This window comes from Triticum urartu, chromosome 7 (genome assembly GCF_003073215.2).
Source record: "Triticum urartu cultivar G1812 chromosome 7, Tu2.1, whole genome shotgun sequence".
Classification (NCBI taxonomy): Eukaryota; Viridiplantae; Streptophyta; class Magnoliopsida; order Poales; family Poaceae; genus Triticum; species Triticum urartu.
In genome coordinates, this window is record NC_053028.1 from 688,764,794 (window position 1) to 688,787,027 (window position 22,234).

General features: G+C 48.6%; 1 protein-coding gene across 1 annotated transcript; it reads left to right on the forward strand.

The window, feature by feature from the left end:
• Nucleotides 1-4,118: 4,118 nt before the first annotated feature.
• LOC125519425 lies at nucleotides 4,119-5,267 on the forward strand. The gene has a single exon (XM_048684235.1). The coding sequence runs from the start codon at nucleotides 4,119-4,121 to the stop codon at nucleotides 5,265-5,267; it is 1,149 nt and encodes a 382-aa protein (XP_048540192.1).
• The last annotated feature ends 16,967 nt before the right edge of the window (nucleotides 5,268-22,234 follow it).

The following is a 22,234-nucleotide window of genomic DNA, read 5'->3' on the forward strand; positions in this document are numbered from 1 at the left end:
AGACAGAAAAAACAATTTCACTAGATTCTGGGTACAAATATTTTATCAGAGATGCAACACAGAGGTACTTGCTCTTGACAAAGATAGAAGCCTCATCCGTAGAGAATCCGCTTGTTGGATATTTCTCAATGGATGTCAAGACAATGCAGCTTCAGAGGGTTTGTGACGTACCGCAGTATCTTGAGTATGAAACACACACATATATCAACTTCCCGCCATCATTATTGTCTTCAAAGAGAATATGAAGTGGTAAAGTTTCTATTGCTTCCAAGTTATCTCCTTCCCTTCATAATTATCACATGACTTGTCTCTTGCTTCATATTCGTTATGGCAATTGGTAATTCTTATTTTATTTAGTAGAGTTTAATTTCTTGGGCTCATGGGAACACTAAGAAAGCTCAGGAACATAATGGTGTTTCTTGTCTTTTTAGTTTCGATTGCCTTTTTAAGACAATGGGGTTAGTAAGAGAAATGATCCTGTACACTGAGTAGCTTATGCATAAGTTCAGATGGAATCGCTAAAAATACCAGGTCATTATAATTTTTTTCGAGTAGTAGTTTTGATGATCAAGATAAAGTATAAGGAATACAACTTTATATCCAGTTTACCGTGGATTATTTCACCTCGAGAAAATTCATTCCTGTCAAGGACAGCTCACTTTGCACACTTTTTCTTTTGATAGATGTAGGGAGGCAGAAAAGTTCTCTTTTAGTCATCTTCAGATGTATAATTTTATCGTGCAGTGTTGTTTTGAGATAAACCTGCATAGCTGGAATGCTCACAAATAAGATCTCGAGTCACTGCTCTAAATAAGAAGAGCTTGTTCTCACAGGCAACTGAGATTTTAACCCATGATGTTGTTTTATCTGAAATCAATCTCATAAGATCAATGGAGTGCTTATCAGCATGTGGGCAACTGAAATTGCTCAATGTTGCAGTCAATCTCTCCATCACTCTTAGATATTCATGTCATGGTTGTGCTCCTAATCTCAAAGCAAATCATACTGGTTGAGATGATTGACTGAAATAGAGTTTTCAGGTGATTGTATTGATTCTCGCTACCAGCACCTCAGTTTCTTTCTTTTCTTTAGTAGAAATTTGTTATAATGCTAGAGTGTGCCTAGGCAGTAAATGAACTCCTGCAAAATAGAGGTACCAGTTTTACACGAGTTTTTCAGGACTGATTCCTTTAGGGGTTCACGTGCCTCTGTCTGGCCATGTATCCCAACTTACAATGGTGCCCATACTGAAGTGAGTGTCTGTCTGCAGTCACACGTTTTAAGTTCAGTTGAGATCAATATTATGCTATTCTGTGATACTACCTAAGTACCTAAAACTTTGTTCCTTTAAGCTCGTTAAACTATTGATTTAGTACTCACCAATTGTCCACAAAATCTTCAGTATGTCTGAGTTGTATTTTGGTTTTGTTTGTCCAGGTTCTGTGGAGTCGTCACCAGATCAGCTCTCCGAGTTCAAAGCGACCGCGGTTTCGATAGCATGGAGTCCTTGCAGATGTGATTATCTTGCTGACAATCTCCAGAATTCCTCCTGGCAGTGGTCACGTCTTGTTTTTATGTTACTTGTAGGCGTGGAGTAAACCTATTTGCAGTGATGTTAGTGGGAGATGGATGTGGCTGCTCCCTGCCAAATAAGTGAATCTGACAATGAAATTAACAGTGCAACTGGTAGTTCGTGTTTACACGATCTAGTAGTGGCCATTTTTCTTGTTCTTGCCGAAAAACTAATCAAGTGAATTTAGTTGCGATTCATTGTCTTGTCTGTTCCAGTTGCCGTTTGATGATAATAGATAAGCAAGACAAATGATCATGCAAAGTAGCTTATGCATCATCTATTTTCCAGGCCTGGTGAAATTACAAAACCGACACTAGACAACATCAATTATTGTCAGGTTGTTGTTTTAATTTGGAGAACATATGGATACAATTTACCTATGGATTGTTCCACCACTGGAAAATTCATTAAAGTCAAGCACGACTCTTGTCTGTTTTTCTTTTGATAGTTATAAAGTATGAGAAACTTGAATAGTTTTGGTTTGGTCATCTCCACATCTACAAATTTATCTCTTGTTTTTGTTTCTAAATAAATCTGCACAACTAGTACGTTTGCAGATAAGTGCCTGATTCACTGCTCTGAACAGCAAGAGCAGCTAGTGCTTGCAAGTTGTTTGATTTAAATCATCTTTTGTCTGAACCTTTGCCTCGCCTGTTCAGATTCGGCGGAGCCTTAATCAGATCGGCACTATTAATTCGAAGTGATCTAGTCATGGTGATGTCAATAGCATGGAGATCTCGCAGATGTGATTGCCTTGCGCCTACAAGCTGACAAATGAGAATCTACGGAGCTCATGCTCTTTGCGTCAAGAATAAAATAAAATCTACAGAGCTTCACTTGGCGGTGGTTATGTCTGTGTCGTTCTCGTCAGTGTAGTCTTTTAGATGTGGCTGTTCCTTGACCATGAATTTGACAATGAAATTTAGTTCTGAAGATATATTTCCAAGTCATATTTTTTTTCTTAACTTTGAGAGTTGCTATAATATCTGACAAGTGACAAAAAGCTTCGCAACGGAACTCATGGCAACCCCAAGACAAGCAATACTGACTATATGTTTCACACTTGAACTGATGACCAGCCCAAGTGCGCACGTGCAGAGAACATGTTGGATAAACATAATTGAAACATGACAACATACTAGAGGTGTCAAAAAAGGCTAGCTTAAGAGTAGACAATGCTTGGGGCCTGCAAGACTTGTTTCCAGGGAGGCGCAGAAAGAAATGGTATGAAGCCATTGCCAGTTCCAGAGCAGCGGTATTATTGGTGTGCTCATTTATTCCTCTTTTTGTTTAGCTGTTGGCTTGAAGTAAATTTGTTTGATGCAAGCTCACAGTTTCTTCCTAGTCGAATAAATCCTTTCCTTTTCCTTTGAATAGCAAACTGAAAAACAAAGTTTTTGTACAAGAGAAAGCTATGTTTAGGAAGCGTCTGGTTTGCAATTTTCCGCTGTATGTCTCTTGATTACATCGCTTACTGAAAACGTTACCCCTTTTGGTTCGGCTGGGCCGGTTTCCATTGCTTGTTTACGCTACTTTGCAAAGCTTAGCATGTTCTGCTGACAGTCACCAATTTATGTACTCCTAAAGCGAGATCTAGAGGGTGGGCGGCGAATCGGTGTGGATGGCGACGGTTAGCGGCGGAGTGGCGGTTAGATTCCCACCGAGGCATGTTTGGTTTTAGGCCAGCAGGTAGAGGTGATGTATATTTGCATCATTTGTAGCAAAATTTTAGGCATGAAAAATAATTTGGGCACCATACACCTATAGGGCATTTGTTGGAGATTTTTTTTGGGGGGGGGGAGAGGGGGGCAAAGTGATCCAAATTATAAGAATATATTGTAGACAGTGATGAACGAGGAAGAAAATTGGCACCAGTTGTTAGATATGCCCTCCTTTTCAGTTTATAGGTACTGTGCGTACCCCAAATTGTCAGCTTTAGCAATGTAATATGAATTGGATATAAAAATTATACCATTAGAACCTATAACATTTGAAGTTTCTCATTCTATATTTTTAACATATATTTTATATTACAGTTGTCGAATTATCGATACAGAATGAAATTACACTACTGAGTACAAAAAAGGGGTGGCTTTCAAACATACACGTCTAAGAGTTGCTCCCATTGTCAAACCGAACGCGTACACAGGTGTAGAGGAGGCTCAGTACAAATCCTAAACGAAGCTGAATAATGTTAATTTTCTTTAGAATAAAATAAAGAATGCAGGTCAAGGTTGAACCACTTTTTTTGTATTTCTTTTTGGCTAAGCTGGCGGTCTATGTTGGGCCTGACAAATTGGGGGCTTGGCCGGTAATAGCGAGCCCAGGAAGGAAAATCAATCACCGAGGTCTATGTTGAATGGCTTTCCAACTCCCACACGATCGGACACACCGACGGCTCCTCCCATCTCCTCGAGGGTTTCCTAATCCTACGCTCAAAAAAACAAAAACGAAATCTCGTCGAGAGTTACCAGGCGGCTGCCTGCTCGTGGCCGGCGTTCAATCCACGATCCTCACACGACTCCCGGCGACCAGCGAGAAGAAAATGGCGTCTTCTATAACGGACATCCCTGACCAGCTCCTGACCGAGATCTTCCTCCGGCTGCCCACCCCACAGGACCTCACCCGCGTCTCCGCCGCCTGCGTCACCTTCCGCCGAATCTCCACCGACAGGTCGTTCCTCCGCAGCTTCCGCTGCCTCCACGCACCATCACTTCTCGGATTCCTCGACCTCGACGGCTTCCACCCAGCCATGCCCTCCACTCCCGCCGTCCGCGCGCTCGCCGCCGCCGCCGATTTCACCTTCTCCTTCCTCCCCTCCCACCGCCGCTGGACCGTGCAGGACTTCCGTGATGGCCTTGTCCTCTTGGCCCGCAACATCGGAGAACATGGGCAGCCCCCGGTCTTCAGAGATCTCGTGGTGTGCGACCCCTTGCACCGGCGCTATGTCCTGCTCCCCCCGCTACCTCACGACCTAGCTGCTTCGCTTGAGCACCCGGTAAGCGAGGCCTGCTGGAAGCGCTTCCTCGTTCCCCTCGGCGAGGAGGAGGTAGTGGCTGGAGAGACAACATTCAGAGTCATCTTGATTTGCAAAACCAGTCTGGCTGCCTTCAACTTCTCCTCGAGCACCGATCAATGGCAAGCTGCTGTACCCAAGGATTTAAATGATTTGGCCTTTGGCAAGGGCAATATTCACAGGCGCCATTATGCTTATGGCTGTTTCTACTGGGACTGGGTGAATTTTCGGATGAAAAAGTTGCTCTTGCTTGACACCAGGAAGATGGAGTTCTCCACAGCCGACCTCCCGCCGGGAGAATGGACCTATGAAGGTATAGCCATTGTGGAGGCAGGGGGAGGCAGGCTTGGGATCTTTGGTTTCCACTGTGAAACTCCATCCGATCTCAGCTATACCGTTGCACGGAACAAAGGCGAGAGTCCCACACAATGGCAGATGGAGAAGACAATCTCACTAGATTCTAGATACAAATATTTTATCAAAGATGCAACACGGAGGTACTTGTTCTTAACGAGGAGAGAAGCCCCATCTTTTTATAATGAACTTGTTGGATATTTCTCAATCGATGTCAAGACGTTGCAGCTTCAGAGGGTTTACCATAAACAACACTATTTTATGAATGAGGCATATTCATATATCAACTTCCCACCATCATTGTTGTCTTCAAGGAGAATATGAAGTGGTAAAGTTTCTATTGCCTCCAAGTTATCTGCTTCTCTTCATAATTATCACATGACTAATCTATTGCTTCATGTTCATTATGGCAATTGGTAATTCTTGTTTGATTTAGTACTGTTTAATTTCCTGTTCTCATTGGGAAAACTAAGAAAGCTTGGGAGCATAATTGTGTTTCGTGTCTTGTTTGTTTCGATCGCCATTTTAAGAGAATGCAGTTAGTAAGAGGAACGATCTTTTACACTATGAGTTGCTTATGCATGAGTCCTGATGGAATCACTAAAAACACCAGGTCATTAGTATATTATTTTCGAGGAGTAGTTCTGATGGTCAAGATAAATGTAGAAGGGATAAAAATTTATATCCAGTTTACCTTGGATTATTTCACCTCGAGAAAATTCATTCCAGTCAAGGACAGCTCATTTTGTACACTTTTTCTTTTGATAGATGTTGGGAGGCAAAAAAGTTATCTTGTAGTCATCATCTCTTGTAGTCATCTTCAGATGAATAGTTTTATCTTGCGTTGCTGTTTCGAGATAAACGTGCATAAGATCAATGGTAGTGCTTATCAGCACGGGCAACGGTAAATTTTATTTATTGCAGCCAATCTCTCCACTACTCTTATATCCTCAGTATCATGCGTGTGCTCTGAATATCCAAGAAAATCATATTGGTTGAGATGATTGACTGAAACATAAGAAGTTTTCAGGTGGTTGCATTGTTTCTTGCTCTACCAACATTCCTAGAGTGTGCCTAGGCAGTAAATGAACTCCTGCAAAACCAATTCTGTATGAGATTTTTAGATATGAATTCATTTATATTCATGTGCCTCTGTCCAGCAGTGTATCCCAACTTCTAGTGATGCTAAGCTCACTGAACCAAGCGTTTGCAGTCACATGTTTCAGATTCAGTCGAGATCAATATTATGCTATTCTGCCCCATCCTGTGATACTACCTACCTAATATAAGTCCGCAAAATTTGTTCCTTTAAGGTAGTACAACTGTTGAAATAGTATGCACAAATTGAGTGAAAATTGTTCTTGTGTTGTCTGAGTTTTTTTTGTCTCGTTTGTCCAGATTCAGGGGAGTTGTTATCAGATCAGCTTTATGTTTTCGAAGAGACCTTGGATTTTGATAGCGTGGACTCTCTTCACAGATTTGAACACCTACCTTGCCGACAAGTTGGCGCGTGACAACCGATGGAATTTCATCTGTCTGTGGTCATGTCAATCTATGTTGTTATTGTTTCCATTCTACATCTAGCTAGATTCAGTTAACATCGTGTAACATGAATGTGCTCCTCCGTGACTTAGAATGTGACAAATGGAATTAACAGTTTCAATCAATCGCAACTGTGGTATTAGATGTGGCTGAAGTATATTTCCATGTCAAGTTTTTTCTTAGCTATTAGAGTTATGGTCTCGTTGAGGGAGAATACAGTATACTAGGCACTTGTTCTTGTTTGCATGGTACTTATAGCTTCAGTTAATGTAGCTTCAGTCAATCGACAACCGTCGTAAAGTTAGCTATCTGAAGTATATTTCCATGTCACGTTTTTTCTCAAGTACTCCCTCCAGACCAATATATAAGACGTTTTTGCAGTTCAATTTATATAGTATAAGACGTTTTTGCAGTTCTATTATTTATTAGAGTTATGATCTTGTGGAGGATAAATACAATACACGCTGAGTGCAACCACTAAAAGCCTTTGCATTCTATCAAAAATGAATGAGTGCCCCTATTTTTCCTTTTTGAGTTAGAAGCTAGAGCTTTATTAGTAGTAGGAAACATGTTGGTGCGTAGCGTCCATGACATCACCAGCAATAATCACTGGCACATCGAACTCCCGTTCTACCACATCAGAGTCTACAGATTTAATGCCAAATTTAGTTAAGCCTTGTTTCTCTGTCGACCGATCGTCTGCAGACAGATAACTCGCAACCACGCAAGTCGGCTGTGAACAAGTTTTCTGCAATTAACTCCACCACGCAATTGAAATTCTTTTATATCACAATCAATCTCCACCACTCTGAGATCTTCATATCAATTGACATAAAAGCAAGTCATATTATTTTGAGATGATTGAATGAAACTTAAAGAGTTTTCAGGTGACTGTGCATTAGCAATTTTGTCAGATGAATAGGAGGGAGCAGGCAGTTTTTTTTCCATTCCTTTCTGTGCATCATTTCGTACCAGGATGGAATTAAGTTTTTCAAGACTCGTTTCTATATGTTGACGTGCCTCTGTCTGGCTATGGATTCCAACTTGTATTGCAAATTGTAATTCTAAACACACTAAAGCTGAGTGTTTGCAGTCACATGTTTTGAGTTTAGTTGAGATAAATAAACAATATTACCATTGTGACAATGTTATTAATCACTGAAACTTCAGGATTTTTCTCTAATGATGAATTTGAGAGGGCACCCAGTTTTTTCTCCTTTTCTTTTTTGTGTCGTTTCTGTACTAGGATGGCAGATGGCAACTAGTATGTTGGTTCTCACTACCTATACGTTCGAGTTTCTTTCTTCTTTTTAAGTTAGAAGTTTGTTATATTGCTATATATACTACTAGTATAAGGACTACTGCAGCACAAATGTACCAATTCAGTATTACTTCAGTTTTCATGTCCCTTTTCTTTATGGTGACTTGCCTCTGTCTGGCTATCTATTCCAACTTGTATTAGAAATTCAATGCAAGCGCACTGAAGCGGGTGTTCGCAGTCAGATATTTCAAATTCAACTGAGATCAATATTACCAATGTGACAATGCTACTCTGCAAGAATCTTCTTTTCTCGAATACACATGAGTGTGCGTACTATATATTAAAGAGAGGGTGGGGAAAAGAAATCCCTCCACGTTGGATGTTACAAATTACATGTACACCAACTCCACACCAAGTCCGAACTACAAGATTAACTCCTCCTATCTACCCACCTAGCTAATGCCCGTAGCATATGATTGTCTCACCAGCCTGGGCATAGAAGGAGAGCAAGCATCGAACACAATAGAGTTCCTACGCTTCCACAATTCCCAGAGCACAAGTAGGAGCATTGCTCGCACATCCTTCGTGCAAGCCGTAGTATTTTGCACGTTTGCACACCATAGTAGCAATTTGGGCTCCTGATCCCGGACTCAATCCGTTCTGTTGATGTCCACGCATATGATGCTCCATATTTGTCTCGCAAAGACGCAAGCCTGGCAAGCCTATCCGAAGTCCAACATCTATTTTTGAGCGCAAGCCAAGCAAAGAAGCGGCATTGGAGGGGTACCTTCGACCTCCAAGTGAACGTGGCAGTAGGGCTAACCTCTCTTGCCCATAATTTCGCCGCATATGCCGAGCGAGCTGAGAAAGTCCCGGCTTTCTCCCAAACCCAGGTTATCGAATCTGAGGTGCTATGGTTGAGCTCCACCTGCTGTATGGCTGCCCAGAGGCTAAGGTATTCCTGAATCTTGTGGTCCAACATCTCCGGCCCGACATCGGAGACCCACATGCTCTCTGTCACTGCATGTTGCACCGTGCGGGAGTTCTTGATACTAGTGCTTACTCTTCCATAAAGGGCCGGCGCAATTTCTTGAATTCTAGAACCCTCAAACCATCTGTCTTCCCAGAAGAGGGTCGAGGTGCCATCCCCCACCATCGTCTGCGAGGCAGCCTGGAAAAGTTGTATCGCCTCATGAGGTACTGGTATATCAATTTCTACCCATGCTCATTGGCGGTCAGTACGCTGCAGCCACAGCCAGCGAGCCTGCACCACTATGTCTCTCCATGTGAGGTTGGGAATGCCCAGTCCGCCTGCCCACTATGGAGAGCAAACTTTCTCCCAATTTACCAAGCATTGTCCTCCATTCGCCTGCACTAATGTGCACCAGAGAAAGCCTCGACATATCTTGTTCATCGCCTTAATAGTTTTTTGGGGGATATCCAATACTAGCATAGCATGAATTGGGATCACACATAGCAAGGACTGAACCAAGATCAACCTACCACTCTCGGGCATGGAAAAGCTTTCCACTTTGGCAAGCACACCCAGCCAGCTGCTCCACGAGCCCCTGTAGTTGCGCCATACTTTGCTTTCTGATGGTTAATATGGAAGTCCGAGGTACTTGCATGGGAACGCGCCTGTCGAGCATCCAAGCACATGGCTAACCCTAGCCATTGTCTCCACGTTGCACCGAATTGGCAGAGCGGCGCTCTTAGTGAGGTTGGTGCGAAGGCCAGACGCCTCACCATAGAGTTGTAGGATTGCAGCTGAGACTTGGAGTTCAAGCTCTCTGGTCTTGATGAAAACCATCATGTTAGGAGCTAGGGTTCTGCCGGTTCTAGGGCGGAGATTGTAGGAGAAAGATGGAGGAAGACGAGGTCGAGGGCGCGGCGGCCAGCGGCTGGGCGCCGTCCTTGCGTGGTGGAGAAGAGGCGGCGGCGCAAGAGGCGGCTAGGGTTAGGTCTCCCGGCTCCCTAAGGGAAGTCGAGCACATACTGATTGCTTCTTGCTTGATTAGATTGATACATCTCATCTTCTTATATAGAGAGGTTTACTTGACTCCTAAGCAAACGACCCTAATAATGATAAGATAATTGGGCTAAGCCCCTTAATGATGATAAGATAACTTGGGCTACAACCCATTGGGCTAAGCCCCTAATATGCCGGTCATAACACTTCTCCCCGCCTGCACAAACAGCTCGTCCTCGAGCTGTAAGGCGGGGAAGCGCTTGCTGAACTCCTCGAGGTGATCAACCAACGTCAAACACCTCCGCGACAGCTGGGCGGCCAGGTCGCCGAGCTCGGCGGCGACGTCCTCCTCCTGAATGTAGTCTGCAGCCTCCAGGTAGAAGAGTCGGGGGCAGACGTGGCCGGGCATGTAGGTCTCGTTGCAGTTGAAGCACAACCCTTGGCGGCGACGCTCGAGTAGCTCGGCCGAGGTGAGCCGGCGGAACGGGTGCGCCGCGGTCGTGGCAAGGGGTGCCACGGAAGCCTGAGCAGGCCGACCCTGCGCGGGAACATCCGGCCAGGGTGGCGGCCCAGCGGCCCGGGACGGTGATGCCTGCTGGATGGCCACCACGCGGCGCTCGAACGCGCGGGCGTAGTACATGGCCGTCTGGAGGTCCTGGGGCCCCTGCAGCTCGACGTCCACGCGGATATGATCTGGCAGACCGCCGACGAAGAGTTCGGCCCGCTAGTGAACTGTCATGCCGGACGCGTGGCACGCTAGGGACTGAAAGCGGTCGGTGTAGTCCTGCACCGTAGAGGTGAAGGGAAGGCGACCCAACTCCGCCAACCGGCTCCCACGTATCGGCAGTCCGAATCGAAGGAGGCAGAACTCGCGAAAACGCTCCCATGGGGGCGTGCCGCCCTCGTCCTGCTCAAGGGCGTAGTACCACGTCTCTGCGGCGCCGCGGAGGTGATAAGAGGCGAGCCAGGTGCGGTCCGACGCGAGCGTCCGTTGCCCCCGGAAGAACTGCTCGCACTGGTTGAGCCAGTTGAGGGGGTCCTCGGCGCCATCGTAGGTGGCGAAGGCGAGCTTGGCGAAGCGCGGCGGTGTTTGAGCATGACCGTCGTGAGTGTACAGCTCGGCGGTACAGAGCAGCGAAGAGGATGGCGTTGGTCCGGTGTGCACAGGTGGTCCGCAGGAAAGCGGTGGCCCGTCGAAGCCAGCATGGAAACCCGCGGAGCCAGAGGCCCGTCGTACGGCAGGGAGGGCGCCGGCTGGTCCGCGGCCATGGTGTAGACTGGCGGCGGTGACGTCCCGGCCAACCAGGCCGGAAGCTGGGACGGCGAGGGCGGGAACCGCACTTGCTAAATCGGCACGCCCGTCGGCGCGCTTGTAGTCAGCCCTGTGCTGGGCGGCGGAGGCGCCGGCAGCGGCAGCTGCCTCTGCCTGGAAACGGCGGAGGCGAAGAGTGCTGCGATGGCCGCAGCCGGCCATTGTGGCCAGATCGGGGCGGGGCGGGGGCGGGGGCTGGCTGTAGCTGCAGTGGCCCGACCAGCGTCGCGGTGGCCCCGGGGTGCGGTGGCTGCCAGGGCGGTGGCGGCGAGGACCCGGGTGGCGTGGGTGACGCGGCGTGGGCCGGCGCCGGCCACTGCGGCCATTGGGGTGCGGTGGCGGGCGGCGGCTGAAGCGGCCAGTGGTGGTGTAGAGGCCCGGTCGGCGCCGCGGGTGCCGAATACCATGGCAGGGCGGCTGGCCTGGTCGCGGCGGCCGGCGGCCCGTAGGGGCCGGCTAGGTTTAGCTGTATCCCCCGGACGGCGGTGACGAGATCATTGAGGACCCCGGTGATCTCCGCCGGGGAGTAGACGGCGGCCGGTGGCGCTATGGAGGGCATCGTCTTCTGGATGGTGGCGGGGCCGGAGGATGCGACCAGCGGCGCGGACGGGGAGGGCATCGGCATGGTGAAGAAGGCCAGCGGCGCGGTGGTGACGGTCGGCAGCAGAAGCGACGGGATGGGCGGCGGCAAAGACATGATCGGAACTGAGCTACCTGATACCAAGGTGTTAGGAGCTAGGGTTCTGCCGGTTCTAGGGCGGAGATTGTAGGGGAAAGATGGAGGAAGATGAGGTTGAGGGCGCGGCGGCCGGCGGTTGGGCGCCGTCCTTGCGTGGTGGAGAAGAGGCGGCGGCGGCGCAAGAGGCGGCTAGGGTTAGGTCTCCCGGCTCCCTAAGGGGAGCCGAGCAAATACTGATTGCTTCTTGCTTGATCAGATTGATACATCTCCTCTTCTTATATAGAGAGGTTTACTTGACTCCTAAGCAAACGACCCTAATAACATAAGATAATTGGGCTAAGCCCCTAATGACGATAAGATAACTTAGGCCACAGCCCACTGGGCTAAACCCCTAATATACCGGTCATAACACATCACATCGTCGGCAAACATAGAAACTCCCTGTTGGCAGCCGTTTCGCGAAGTGGCGAGAGCAGATCCTGGCTCGCCGCAAACTCCACCATCTTGTGCAATGGCTCCATAATCAGCAGGAATAACATGGGAGATAGGGGAGCGCCTTGCCACATGCCTCGCCAGATGAAGATTGGCTTCCCCGGACATCCATTTACCATAACGCGAGTAGAAGAATTGGCTAGGAGGACAGAGATCCACTCGGTCCAGTTGGCACCAGAGCCCATACGCCTAAGGATCTCAAGCGGGAAGGGCCATTGCACGGTATCGAACGGCTTTGAAATGTCTAGCTTGAGCATCACGGTTTGCTCCTTGAGAGCGTGCAAATGCCGTGCCATGCATTGGACCATCATGAAATTATCATGGATAGATCTTCCCTTAATAAACGCACATTGATGTGCGCCTACGAGCTTAGGTAGCTTGACTGCCAGCCTATTAGCCAAGACCTTGTCAACAAAATTAATGCCCCCATGAATGAGGCTCATAGGTCGGAAATCCTTGACTTCCATTGCCCCATCAATCTTTGGCAGAAGTGAGATGATAGCCTTGTTGATAGCCGGTAGCCCACGCATGTCCCCTTGGTGAAACAAGTTAAATGCACGCATGAGGTCATCCTTTATAATGTGCCAGTAGGTGGCGAAGAAACGTCCGGTGAATCCATCTGGTCCCAGGGCTTTATCCAGGGGCATTTCCTTGATCACCATTTCCACTTCCTCCGTAGAGAACGGAGCTTCCAGCTGCGACGTGCCTAACACAGGTAGCTCGAGCTTGTCCAAATCAATGGTATGCTCTCTAGGCGGAGCCACACCAAGGAGGTTTTCGTAGTATGAGTCCACCATGATGGCTAGTTCCTCCTGGCTAGTAGCGATGGAAGTGCCCTGACACAGCGTTGTGATCATGTTTCTACGCTGACGGTAGCGCGCGTGCTGGTGAAAGAAACTGGTATTGGCATCCCCTTCCTCCAGTCTCAATAGCCTCAATCGCTGCCTTACAATCATTCTTTCCAAAGAGATAAGGCCAAGCAACTTCTTTTTCAAAAGATTCCGTAGCTCATTCTCCGGTTGGGATAAGGCTCTTTTGTCCATAGCACCATCAAGCAGTATTATCACTTCGAGGGCGATGGCAATCTGCAGTTTAACATTTTCGATCCACCGGTCACTCCATTTCTTCAGGGCCGTGGTTCTTAATTTGTTGTCCAGCAGCACGAATGGGTTCCCCTCATTTAGCACTAATGTCCATGCACTCTCCACCGTGTGGAAGAATCCCGCCGCCTTCGGCTAAAAGGATTCAAATTTGAACCTACGCCCGACGCGCACATCCACATTTAGGTCTAATAGGAGTGGGTAGTGGTCAGATATAGCAGAACCGAGGGCCGTGAGATAGGATGTTGGGTGTATTTCCTCCCAAGAAACGGTGGTAAAGACATGATCTATCTTCTCGAAAGTTGGCCGCGCCCACTCATTCGACCAAGTGTATCGACGCCCATTTAAGTATAGCTCCTTGAGCTCAAGCGAGTTCAACAACGTTCGAAAGCTTGCCATCATACGCCTATTGATCCGGTCGTTAGTTTTGTCCTCCGGGTTAACAAGAAGGTTGAAGTCCCCGGCAACTAGCCATGGTCCCGCGTGGAGGTCCCTTATCTCCTCTAGCTCATGGAGGAATTCCCGTTTTTCACCGTCTGCTAGCGGCCTGTCAAACAGCCTCACATAGGCTTGTAGAGCTTCATCACTGATCTGCTCACCCTCGTTAGCCAGGCACAATTTTCAGATTAGCACATTTTGTTGTTTCGAAGCATTCAATCCACGACCAATGCCTCTGGCAATCCTGACACTTTTCCTTAGGTTTGAGACAAGCTATCTTTTCGTGCGAGGCCGACGCTTGGTTATTGCTTGGTCACTTATCCGGTAGCCTGGAGAGGATAGGTGAAATGGCTTTAGCAAGCTCGCTATGAAGAACCTCCAGTCCGGTGCATGGCGTGCATGGCCTATCTCCAGTATCTGAAGGCCGAGTGGTAGATTGGGAGTGGCTCGACAGGCTGATAGCGAAAAATGCAGAGTCAAAGTGATGTGGTGGGGTCACCGAGTCCTCTTGTCGCATGCAGGTCATCGTGCATGCAGAAACTCCCATGGCTACCGAATCAATGGTCGAGCAGACCGAGGGCAGCAGTTCCTGGGAAAGCAGGTGGCCACTCCCAGCATGTTCTGGCTGAGAGAGCCCGTCCACGCCCACTGGGATGGGCAGCTCCACGGAACCCGCCCTGATCCTGCTTGGGGTGCGTGCCTCATCCCCTTTTGCTCTGGCATGGCGCGGGGTCCACACGGGCCGTCCTAGAGCCTGCCCGACAGACGACAGGATGCAAGCCTGGCTTGGAATGGGTGCCTGCCACACCGAAAGAGCCACCGATCTGGGGGACCCACCAATGCTCCGCTCGTTTTCTCCATCCATGGGTGGCAAAATTTCGTGTTTTGACCCTTTTTGCTAAGAAATTCAGGATATGACCCCGTTTGAACTTATTTCGGAATCTGACCCTTTTGCCTACCGTGTGCACGTCCTACCGCCATCAGCTGTGGCGGTAGACCACTTGACGGCGACTGACGGCCGTCGACGCGTGCTGACGTGGAAAAGGGCCTACCGCCATGGGGTACGGCGGTAGGGTACTGAAGCCTACCGCCAGACCCTCTGGCGGTAGGCTGCTGTGTGGTGGATAAGGTGGGGTGGGGCTGGTTTGTGGGCCCCACCACCACTCTTCTTCCCCACTCACCTTCTTCCCCGTGCCAGCTTCTCTCCCCCTCACAAACCCACTTAGATCCACTCCATTTTCTTGAGATTTCACCGATGGATTCGGAGCATTTTCATCACCCAAGGTACCTTCCCCATTCCCCCTCCTTTTAATAAATCTGTTTTTTAATAAATCTGCACCTAGTACAGTCAGAAACTATATCGTGAGTCAATGCTCTGAATAATAAGAACAGCTTGCGCTCACAAGCTGTTTTGCCTGAAATAAACCTCTTAAGATCCAGAGAGTGCTTATAGTTGCATAGGCAACCATTCTTTATTATTACAGTCAATCTCCGCCACTCTTATATCCTCATATCATGGTTGTTCTCCTAATCTCAAAGCAAATCATCTTGGTCGAGATGATTGACCGAAACTGAAACTTTTAGGTGATTGTGTGTTAGCAGTTCTGTAAGATGGATTAGAGGGGGCACCCTGTTTTTTTTTCCTTTCATTTTTGTATTGGGATCTCGTTACCAACACCCACAGTTTCTTTCTTTTCTTTAGTCTAAGGTTTTTATACTGCTAGTTACCATAGTTTTAAATAGCCGGCCCGCTATAGCCTTTTCGGCAGAGTGCCGCTAAATGGTCGCCTTCATAAATAGCCCGCTAAGCTCTGCTATAGCTGATTTGGAGGCCCGTCACTATTTTCCATAGCCTGCTATTTAAAACACTTACCTGGAGGTCGTATAGGAACTCCTGCAACAACAGCTAGGTGCCAATTCTGAATGGCTCAAGTTTTTCACGACTCAGTTGTGTTTCCAATCTGTCCAGCTGTGTTTCCAATATGTTTATGAATACAAGCGGTTTGATTTAAATCTTTGTTGGTGGCTGAAGTTTTGTGTTGTTTGCTCTGATTCAGTGGAGTCTTAATCAGATCCGCATTCTTAATTTGAAGTGATGTTGTCATGCAACATCAATAGGATGGAGTTATCGCAGATTTGATTGCCTTGCCCCTACGAGGTGACAAATGACAATCTACAGAGCTCCTGCCCTCTGCGTCAAAAATAAAATAAAATCTACAGAGATTCACTTGGAGAGGTTATGTCTATGTTGTTCTTGTTTCATACTAAGTCTATCTTCGGTCAGTGCAGTCTTTCGATGTGGCTGTTCCCTGCCCATGAATTTGACAATGAAATTAAGAGTCCGTATCAGTCTGTAACTATGGGAAAGCTAGCCTGAAAATTTATTTCCTAAAAGTCGTGATTTTTTTTCGACTTTGAGAGTTGCTATAATATCTGACAAGTGACAAAAAGTTCTGCAACAGAACTGATGGCCAACCCCCGGACAAACAATACTGACTATATGTTTCACATTTGAACTGATGACCAACCCAAGTGCAGAGAGAACATGTTGAATAAACATAATTGAAACATGACAACATACTAGAGGTGTCAAAAAAAGCTAGCTTAAGAGTAGACAATGCTTGGGGTATGCAAGACTTGTTTCTACGGAGGCGCAGAAAGAAATGGTATGAAGCCATTGCCAGTTCCAGAGCAGCGGTATTATTGGTGTGCTCATCCTTTCCTCTTTTTGTTCAGCTGTTGGCTTCTCTGTTCTGAAAGTAAATTAGTGATCACGGGCAACATCAACATCGAAGCCGCCCCGTCCTCGGGCGCTCCCACGGGCGGCAGGGGAGAGAAACCCTACCGCTGCCGCCGCCGGAGTTCCCTCCTCCCCTTCTCCCTCCCTCGCCGTCGTGATGTGGCCGTCAGTGCCGCAGCAAAACCTGATCATATTACAAATTCTAATATTTTGATGATGGGTACAATGGCACTTAAAATACTGTCACCAGAACCAGAGCCTGAAGAAGTCAAGCCTAATTTTCGTACGCCAAGCTGGATAATTGTCGGTGCTATTTCGGTCCAGGTCACATGAGGTTTACGTGCAGAAGCGTTTTAAATCCAAGGTGCTATAGTACGGTTAAGGTATATTTTGGTTCCTAGTGATCAGCGTTGCCGGATAGTTAATTAGTAAATTCTTGGCTGTTAGGTAAAGGAACTTTTCCTTAGGCGTGAGATTTAGAGGAGTCATAGTAATACTAGGAGTCATGTTCGGTTTATGGTTAGGAAGAGAGTCCGTATCAGTTTTGTTTTGCTCGTGGGCCGGTTTGATCGGATGTGTGATGCCTATATAAAAGGCTGGCTACGGCCGATGTAAAAGGCAGATTTTTGTATTAGTCGTGAGTTCAATAAAACTACAGAAAACATCCCATGTCGGGGGACACCAAATATCTTTGTTGCTGATCCGAAGGGATTTTGTTGCTGCTGCATGTGGAGTCGATCAAATCTACTCGACACAAGTTTCTGATCTTACGGTCTTGCCTCTTTGCTCGACCGGAATTTCTTGTTCCTGCTGCTAGTACCGTGAAAGATCGGGCCGTCGACGACTCGCCATCTAGTCGAGTCTACATCAAGTGGTATTCAGAGCTAAGGTTATTCACGGTACTGTGTTGATCAAGATGTCGACCTCGGTCAACAAGGGTGATGAGGTTGCCGCTGATTCTGAGGAAATAGTACGTCCAGTGTATGCGGATGATATTCCCCAAAATATTCAGGATGGTTTTGACCACACATGCAACTACATCAAGCAATGTCATGATGCGCTAGGCAAAAGAATAGATGTCCTGATCACTCGGTTCGATGGTTTGGCAGACATCGTCAATATGCCGGCAACGAATTCTGCACCACCACAGACTGCTCCGGCTGCTCCACTGCATTATGCACCACCAGCTCGCGATGGACATGCCGGCGTACATGATCGCCGTTTGGCGGCACAACCTCATGCTGGAGATGATGGTTTCGATGATGGCGTTGACCAGGCAGGGTACGCTCCACGACCACGACACTATGAGCCTCGTCCTGAAACTTCCGTTCATGGTGGAGTGCATGACCGAGTTGGTCAAGCTGTGCGTGTGCCTTTGGATGATGGAATTGGGCGCATAAAAATTTCAATTCCTTCGTTCTCCGGCAAGTGCGAACCGGAAGGCTATTTGGAGTGGGAGATGCGTGTTGATCAAATTTTTGATGCCCATCATTATAGCGAGGAGAAGAAAGTTCAACTTGCTGGAATTGAGTTCACTGGTTACGCGCTAATTTGGTGGAATCAAATTTGTCGTTCAAGACATCGCCCGACGACTTTGGCGAGGTATGAAAGAATTCATGAGGCGACGTTTTGTTCCTGAGCACTATAAAAGAGATATGTACAACAAGTTGCAGCGGCTCTCTCAAGGTAATATGAGTGTTGATGAATATTACAAGGAGATGGAATTGCTTATGATACGTACAGGGACAACGGAGGATCCGGAGGCGACCATGGCACGTTTCTTTAACGGGCTAAATATCGAGGTGCAGGATCATGTTGAGATGGTGGTCTACTACAACATACAAGATCTTGTGCACCAAGCTGTGCGTGCGGAACAAACAGATTAAGCGGCGCCAAGTCAACACAGTTCCCAGTACCACTTTAAACACATGGCGACGCTCACAGTATAAAAATGAGGATGTCGGTCCTAGCTCCAGGGCGACATCATCAAATCGCTCTCATGGTTCCGTGCAAAAGGATGTTTCAAAATCAGGACTGTCGATGGTTGATTCTAGTGCACAGTCGACCAGATGCGCTAGTGACATAGAGTGTTTCAAATGTGGAGGAAGGGGACATATGAAGCGTGAATGTTCTAATGAGAAAAGAGTGTTGCTCACGAGAGATGGCTATGCATCCGCTAGTGATGAAGAGGCAGTTTCTGACACTTCTAGTGAAAAATCTAAGGATGCTGAAAATGTTGTTGCAAGTTTTGAAGCTGCGGAGTCATATCCTTCACTAATGGTGCAACGAGTGCAAGAGGATCGCATTGAGTATTTTTCAGACTCAGTGCAAAGTCAATAGCACCAATTGTAAATTGATTATAGATGGAGGAAGCTACACCAATGCGGTTAGCAAGGGATTGGTGGAAGCTTTGAAGTTACCTACATGGAAGCACCCACAACCACACTACATTGAGTGGTTATACCAGTCTGGTAAACTGAAAGTTACTCACAAGGTGCGTGTGAATTTTTCAGTAGGTGATTATAAAGATACAATAATTTGTGATGTCTTGCCAATGGATGCATGTCACTTGTTGTTGGGAAGACCATGGCAATATGACCGTCGTGCCACACACGAGGGTCGGTCGAACACTTACTCCTTTTGGGATGTCGGAAGACGTCGTGTGCTCCAGTCTATGTTTGCGGAAGAAATCAAGGTGAATACAAATATTTCCTTGAAGAAGAAGAAGGTCAGCAAAATTGTTGCAAAACCGAGGACGGTTTTGATTCAAGGAGGAGGGGATGATGTGGCCGTCAGTGCCGTAGCAAAACCTGATCATATTACAAATTCTAATATTTTGATGATGGGTACAATGGCACTTAAAATACCGTCACCAGAACCAGAGCCTGAAGAAGTCAAGCCTAATTTTCGTACGCCAAGCTGGATAATTGTCGGTGCTATTTCGGTCCAGGTCACATGAGGTTTACGTGCAGAAGCGTTTTAAATCCAAGGTGCTATAGTACGGTTAAGGTATATTTTGGTTCCTAGTGATCAGCGTGGCCGGATAGTTAATTAGTAAATTCTTGTTGTTAGGTAAAGGAACTTTTCCTTAGGCGTGAGATTTAGAGGAGTCGTAGTAGTACTAGGAGTCCTGTTCGGTTTATGGTTAGGAGAGAGAGTCCGTACCAGTTTTGCTTTGCTCGGGCGCCGGTTTGATCGCATGTGTGATGCCTATATAAAAGGCTGGCTACGGCCGATGTAAAAGGCAGATTTTTTTATTAGTCGTGAGTTCAATAAAACTACAGAAAACGTCTCATGTCGGGGGACACCAAATATCTTTGTTGCTGATTCGAAGGGATTTTGTTGCTGCTGCGTGTGGAGTCGATCAAATCTACTCGACACAAGTTTCTGATCTTACGGTCTTGCCTCTTTGCTCAACCGGAATTTCTTGTTCCTGCTGCTAGTACCGTGAAAGATCGGGCCGTCGACGACTCGCCATCTAGTCGAGTCTACATCACGTCGCCAAAGGGCGCGGCCGAGCGAAGCCCCGCCGGCGGCGACGGTGGCGGGGATTCCACATCTCCTCGCGCTTGGGGCCGAGGCGCTGGCCGAGGCTGCCTCACCTAGGTGCTGCGGCCCGCGTCGGGCGCAACAGCATGATGCGGGGCCGGTGCAAGTGGCGCCGGGGCCGGGCGGTGGTGCGACGGGCGACGCCGAGGTGGTCTACCCTGGAGCCCCGATGGCGGATGTGGCAGGTCGAGGCGGGTGTTCGGATCTGGCTCCAGGGGTGCGGGCCGTGTGCGGCGCGGGTCGCGAGCGGCTGCCCTTGCCGTTGCCCCGTGCTGGCTGGGGTAGCGGCGCGACAGAGGTGGGCGCCCTCCTTATTCCTCCTCTGCTCATTGGCTAGGGGGAGCTTGAGGGCGTGGCTGGTTGGTGCTTGTTGCGGCATGGTCAGATTTGGCCGGATCTGGCCCTGCGTGCCGACGGGCGGCCCGGGGTGCTGGTAGCGGTTGGTCGGGTTACTTCACGGATGTGGGCTGCCATGACGTGGTGGTGGCTCATAGCGGTGGTTTGGGTCGTTTCACGGCGGCGGCCGGACATCTCCGGCGTCGGCTCGTCGGAAAGTGGCCTGTTTTGGCCTTCGATTCCTCTCCTCGTCGTTCAGACAATACCTTCATCGAAGGGCTGGCCCTCTCCCAGCTGCAGTCCATCACCCTTCTCGCGCTCGGTGCTGCGGGACTGATCTCGTCTCGTGCCTGGCAGCAGGACCGAGCTCATCTCGCACCCGGCAGCAGGATGGAGCTCGTCTCGCGCCCGGCAGCAGGACCGAGCCCATCTAGCACCCGGTGCAGCAAGACAAGGAGATGGAGGCCCGTTTCGGCCGGCCTCTTAGGTCTCGGCGATGGGGGTCGCCCAGGGGTGCGAAAGACGGGATCTTTCCATTCATCTCTTTGGTTGGAGTAGCAGCCGGTCTCGGGTGAGGTGGTGTCAAGGTCTTGGATGCTAGGGCGGCGGCCCTGGAGGTGGTAGCGTGGTGCTCATGGGCAGAGCCCGTGGCTTGGTGCTGCCTCGTGACCATGGCCGTGTGGGCAGCATGGTTGCCGGGGTGTGGCGTTCGGTGGTGGTGATTGTTCACCGGGGTGAAGACCTGCTCTATCTTCGGACGGAGCGGCGGCGGCGAATCGTTCCCTTCTTGAAGGCATCATCGTGGCCTTCATTGCCCGTCGGGTTGCTCCAGGGGAAATCCTGACCCTCGTGTCGGGCGGTGGCGGCGCTCCGGTGTCGTTCCCTTCCTGAAGGCGACGCCTTGGAGCCCTCGGTTCGCCATATGCGGCTTCACCTCTTGGCGGTGGCGTGTTCACAGCTAAGATCTCCGGTTACTCTTGTAGTGCTAGGGTGGGGTTGCTGCGCTCAACATCTTTGTATCCTGCCTTGGGTGTGTGTTGTGTTGACATGCGTTTGTACCGGGTTTGTTGATGATCTTTGTTTTATATATAAAGCGGGGCGAAAGCCTTTTTCGGTAAAGTAAATTAGTTGGATGCAAGCTCACTATTTCTTTCCAGTCGAACAAATCCTTTTCTTTGCCTTTGAACAGTAAACTGAAAAAAAATATTTCTGTACAAGAGAAAGCTAAGCTTAGTACACGTCTGGTTTGCAATTTCCCACCGTACGTCTCCTGATTGGATCGCTTACTTTTTTTGAAATTTTCACGCGGGGCGGGGGGGGGGGGGGGGGGGGGGGGGGGGGGGGGGGGTGGAGATTTCTCCACCTGAATTTTCATATATCTGGGCCGGACCGCCCGAGTAAACAGGACAGCATTACATTTTTTACAAGCATGGAAGGAGATAGAGGAGTGGGGGGGGGGGGGCAACACTAGGCGGTCATGCACTGAATCCACACATCGGCAACGTCCTTGAGAGCCGCAGGGAGGCGGACACGCCACAACACGGCATCCTCTATCCAAAGCTGCAGTAGCCGGGGAAGCGAGGGTGGCATGTTCTGGAAGACCACCGCGTTGCGGTGCTTCCAAAGTTGCCAGCAGCAAAGGAGTAAGAAAGCTGGCTCCGTCTGAGGAGGGACCAAGCCCGGAGGTGACATAAGGTGCAACAGCTTGACGGTGGAGACTGTCGGGGACGCCCCGACAGAGGCCCAGAACTGCTGGGCAAAGGGGCAAGCAAAGATGAGGTGATCGGCCGTCTCGAGCGGAGCCGAGCAAATAGGGCAGCCAGCCCCGGCCACCTCAACAATGTGCTTACGCAGAAGCACATCTCTCGTATGA

What these genes read in the sequence shown, in the direction of transcription:
- LOC125519425 (XM_048684235.1), top strand. Translation starts at nt 4,119, where the DNA reads ATGGCGTCTTCTATAACGGACATCCCTGACCAGCTCCTGACCGAGATC.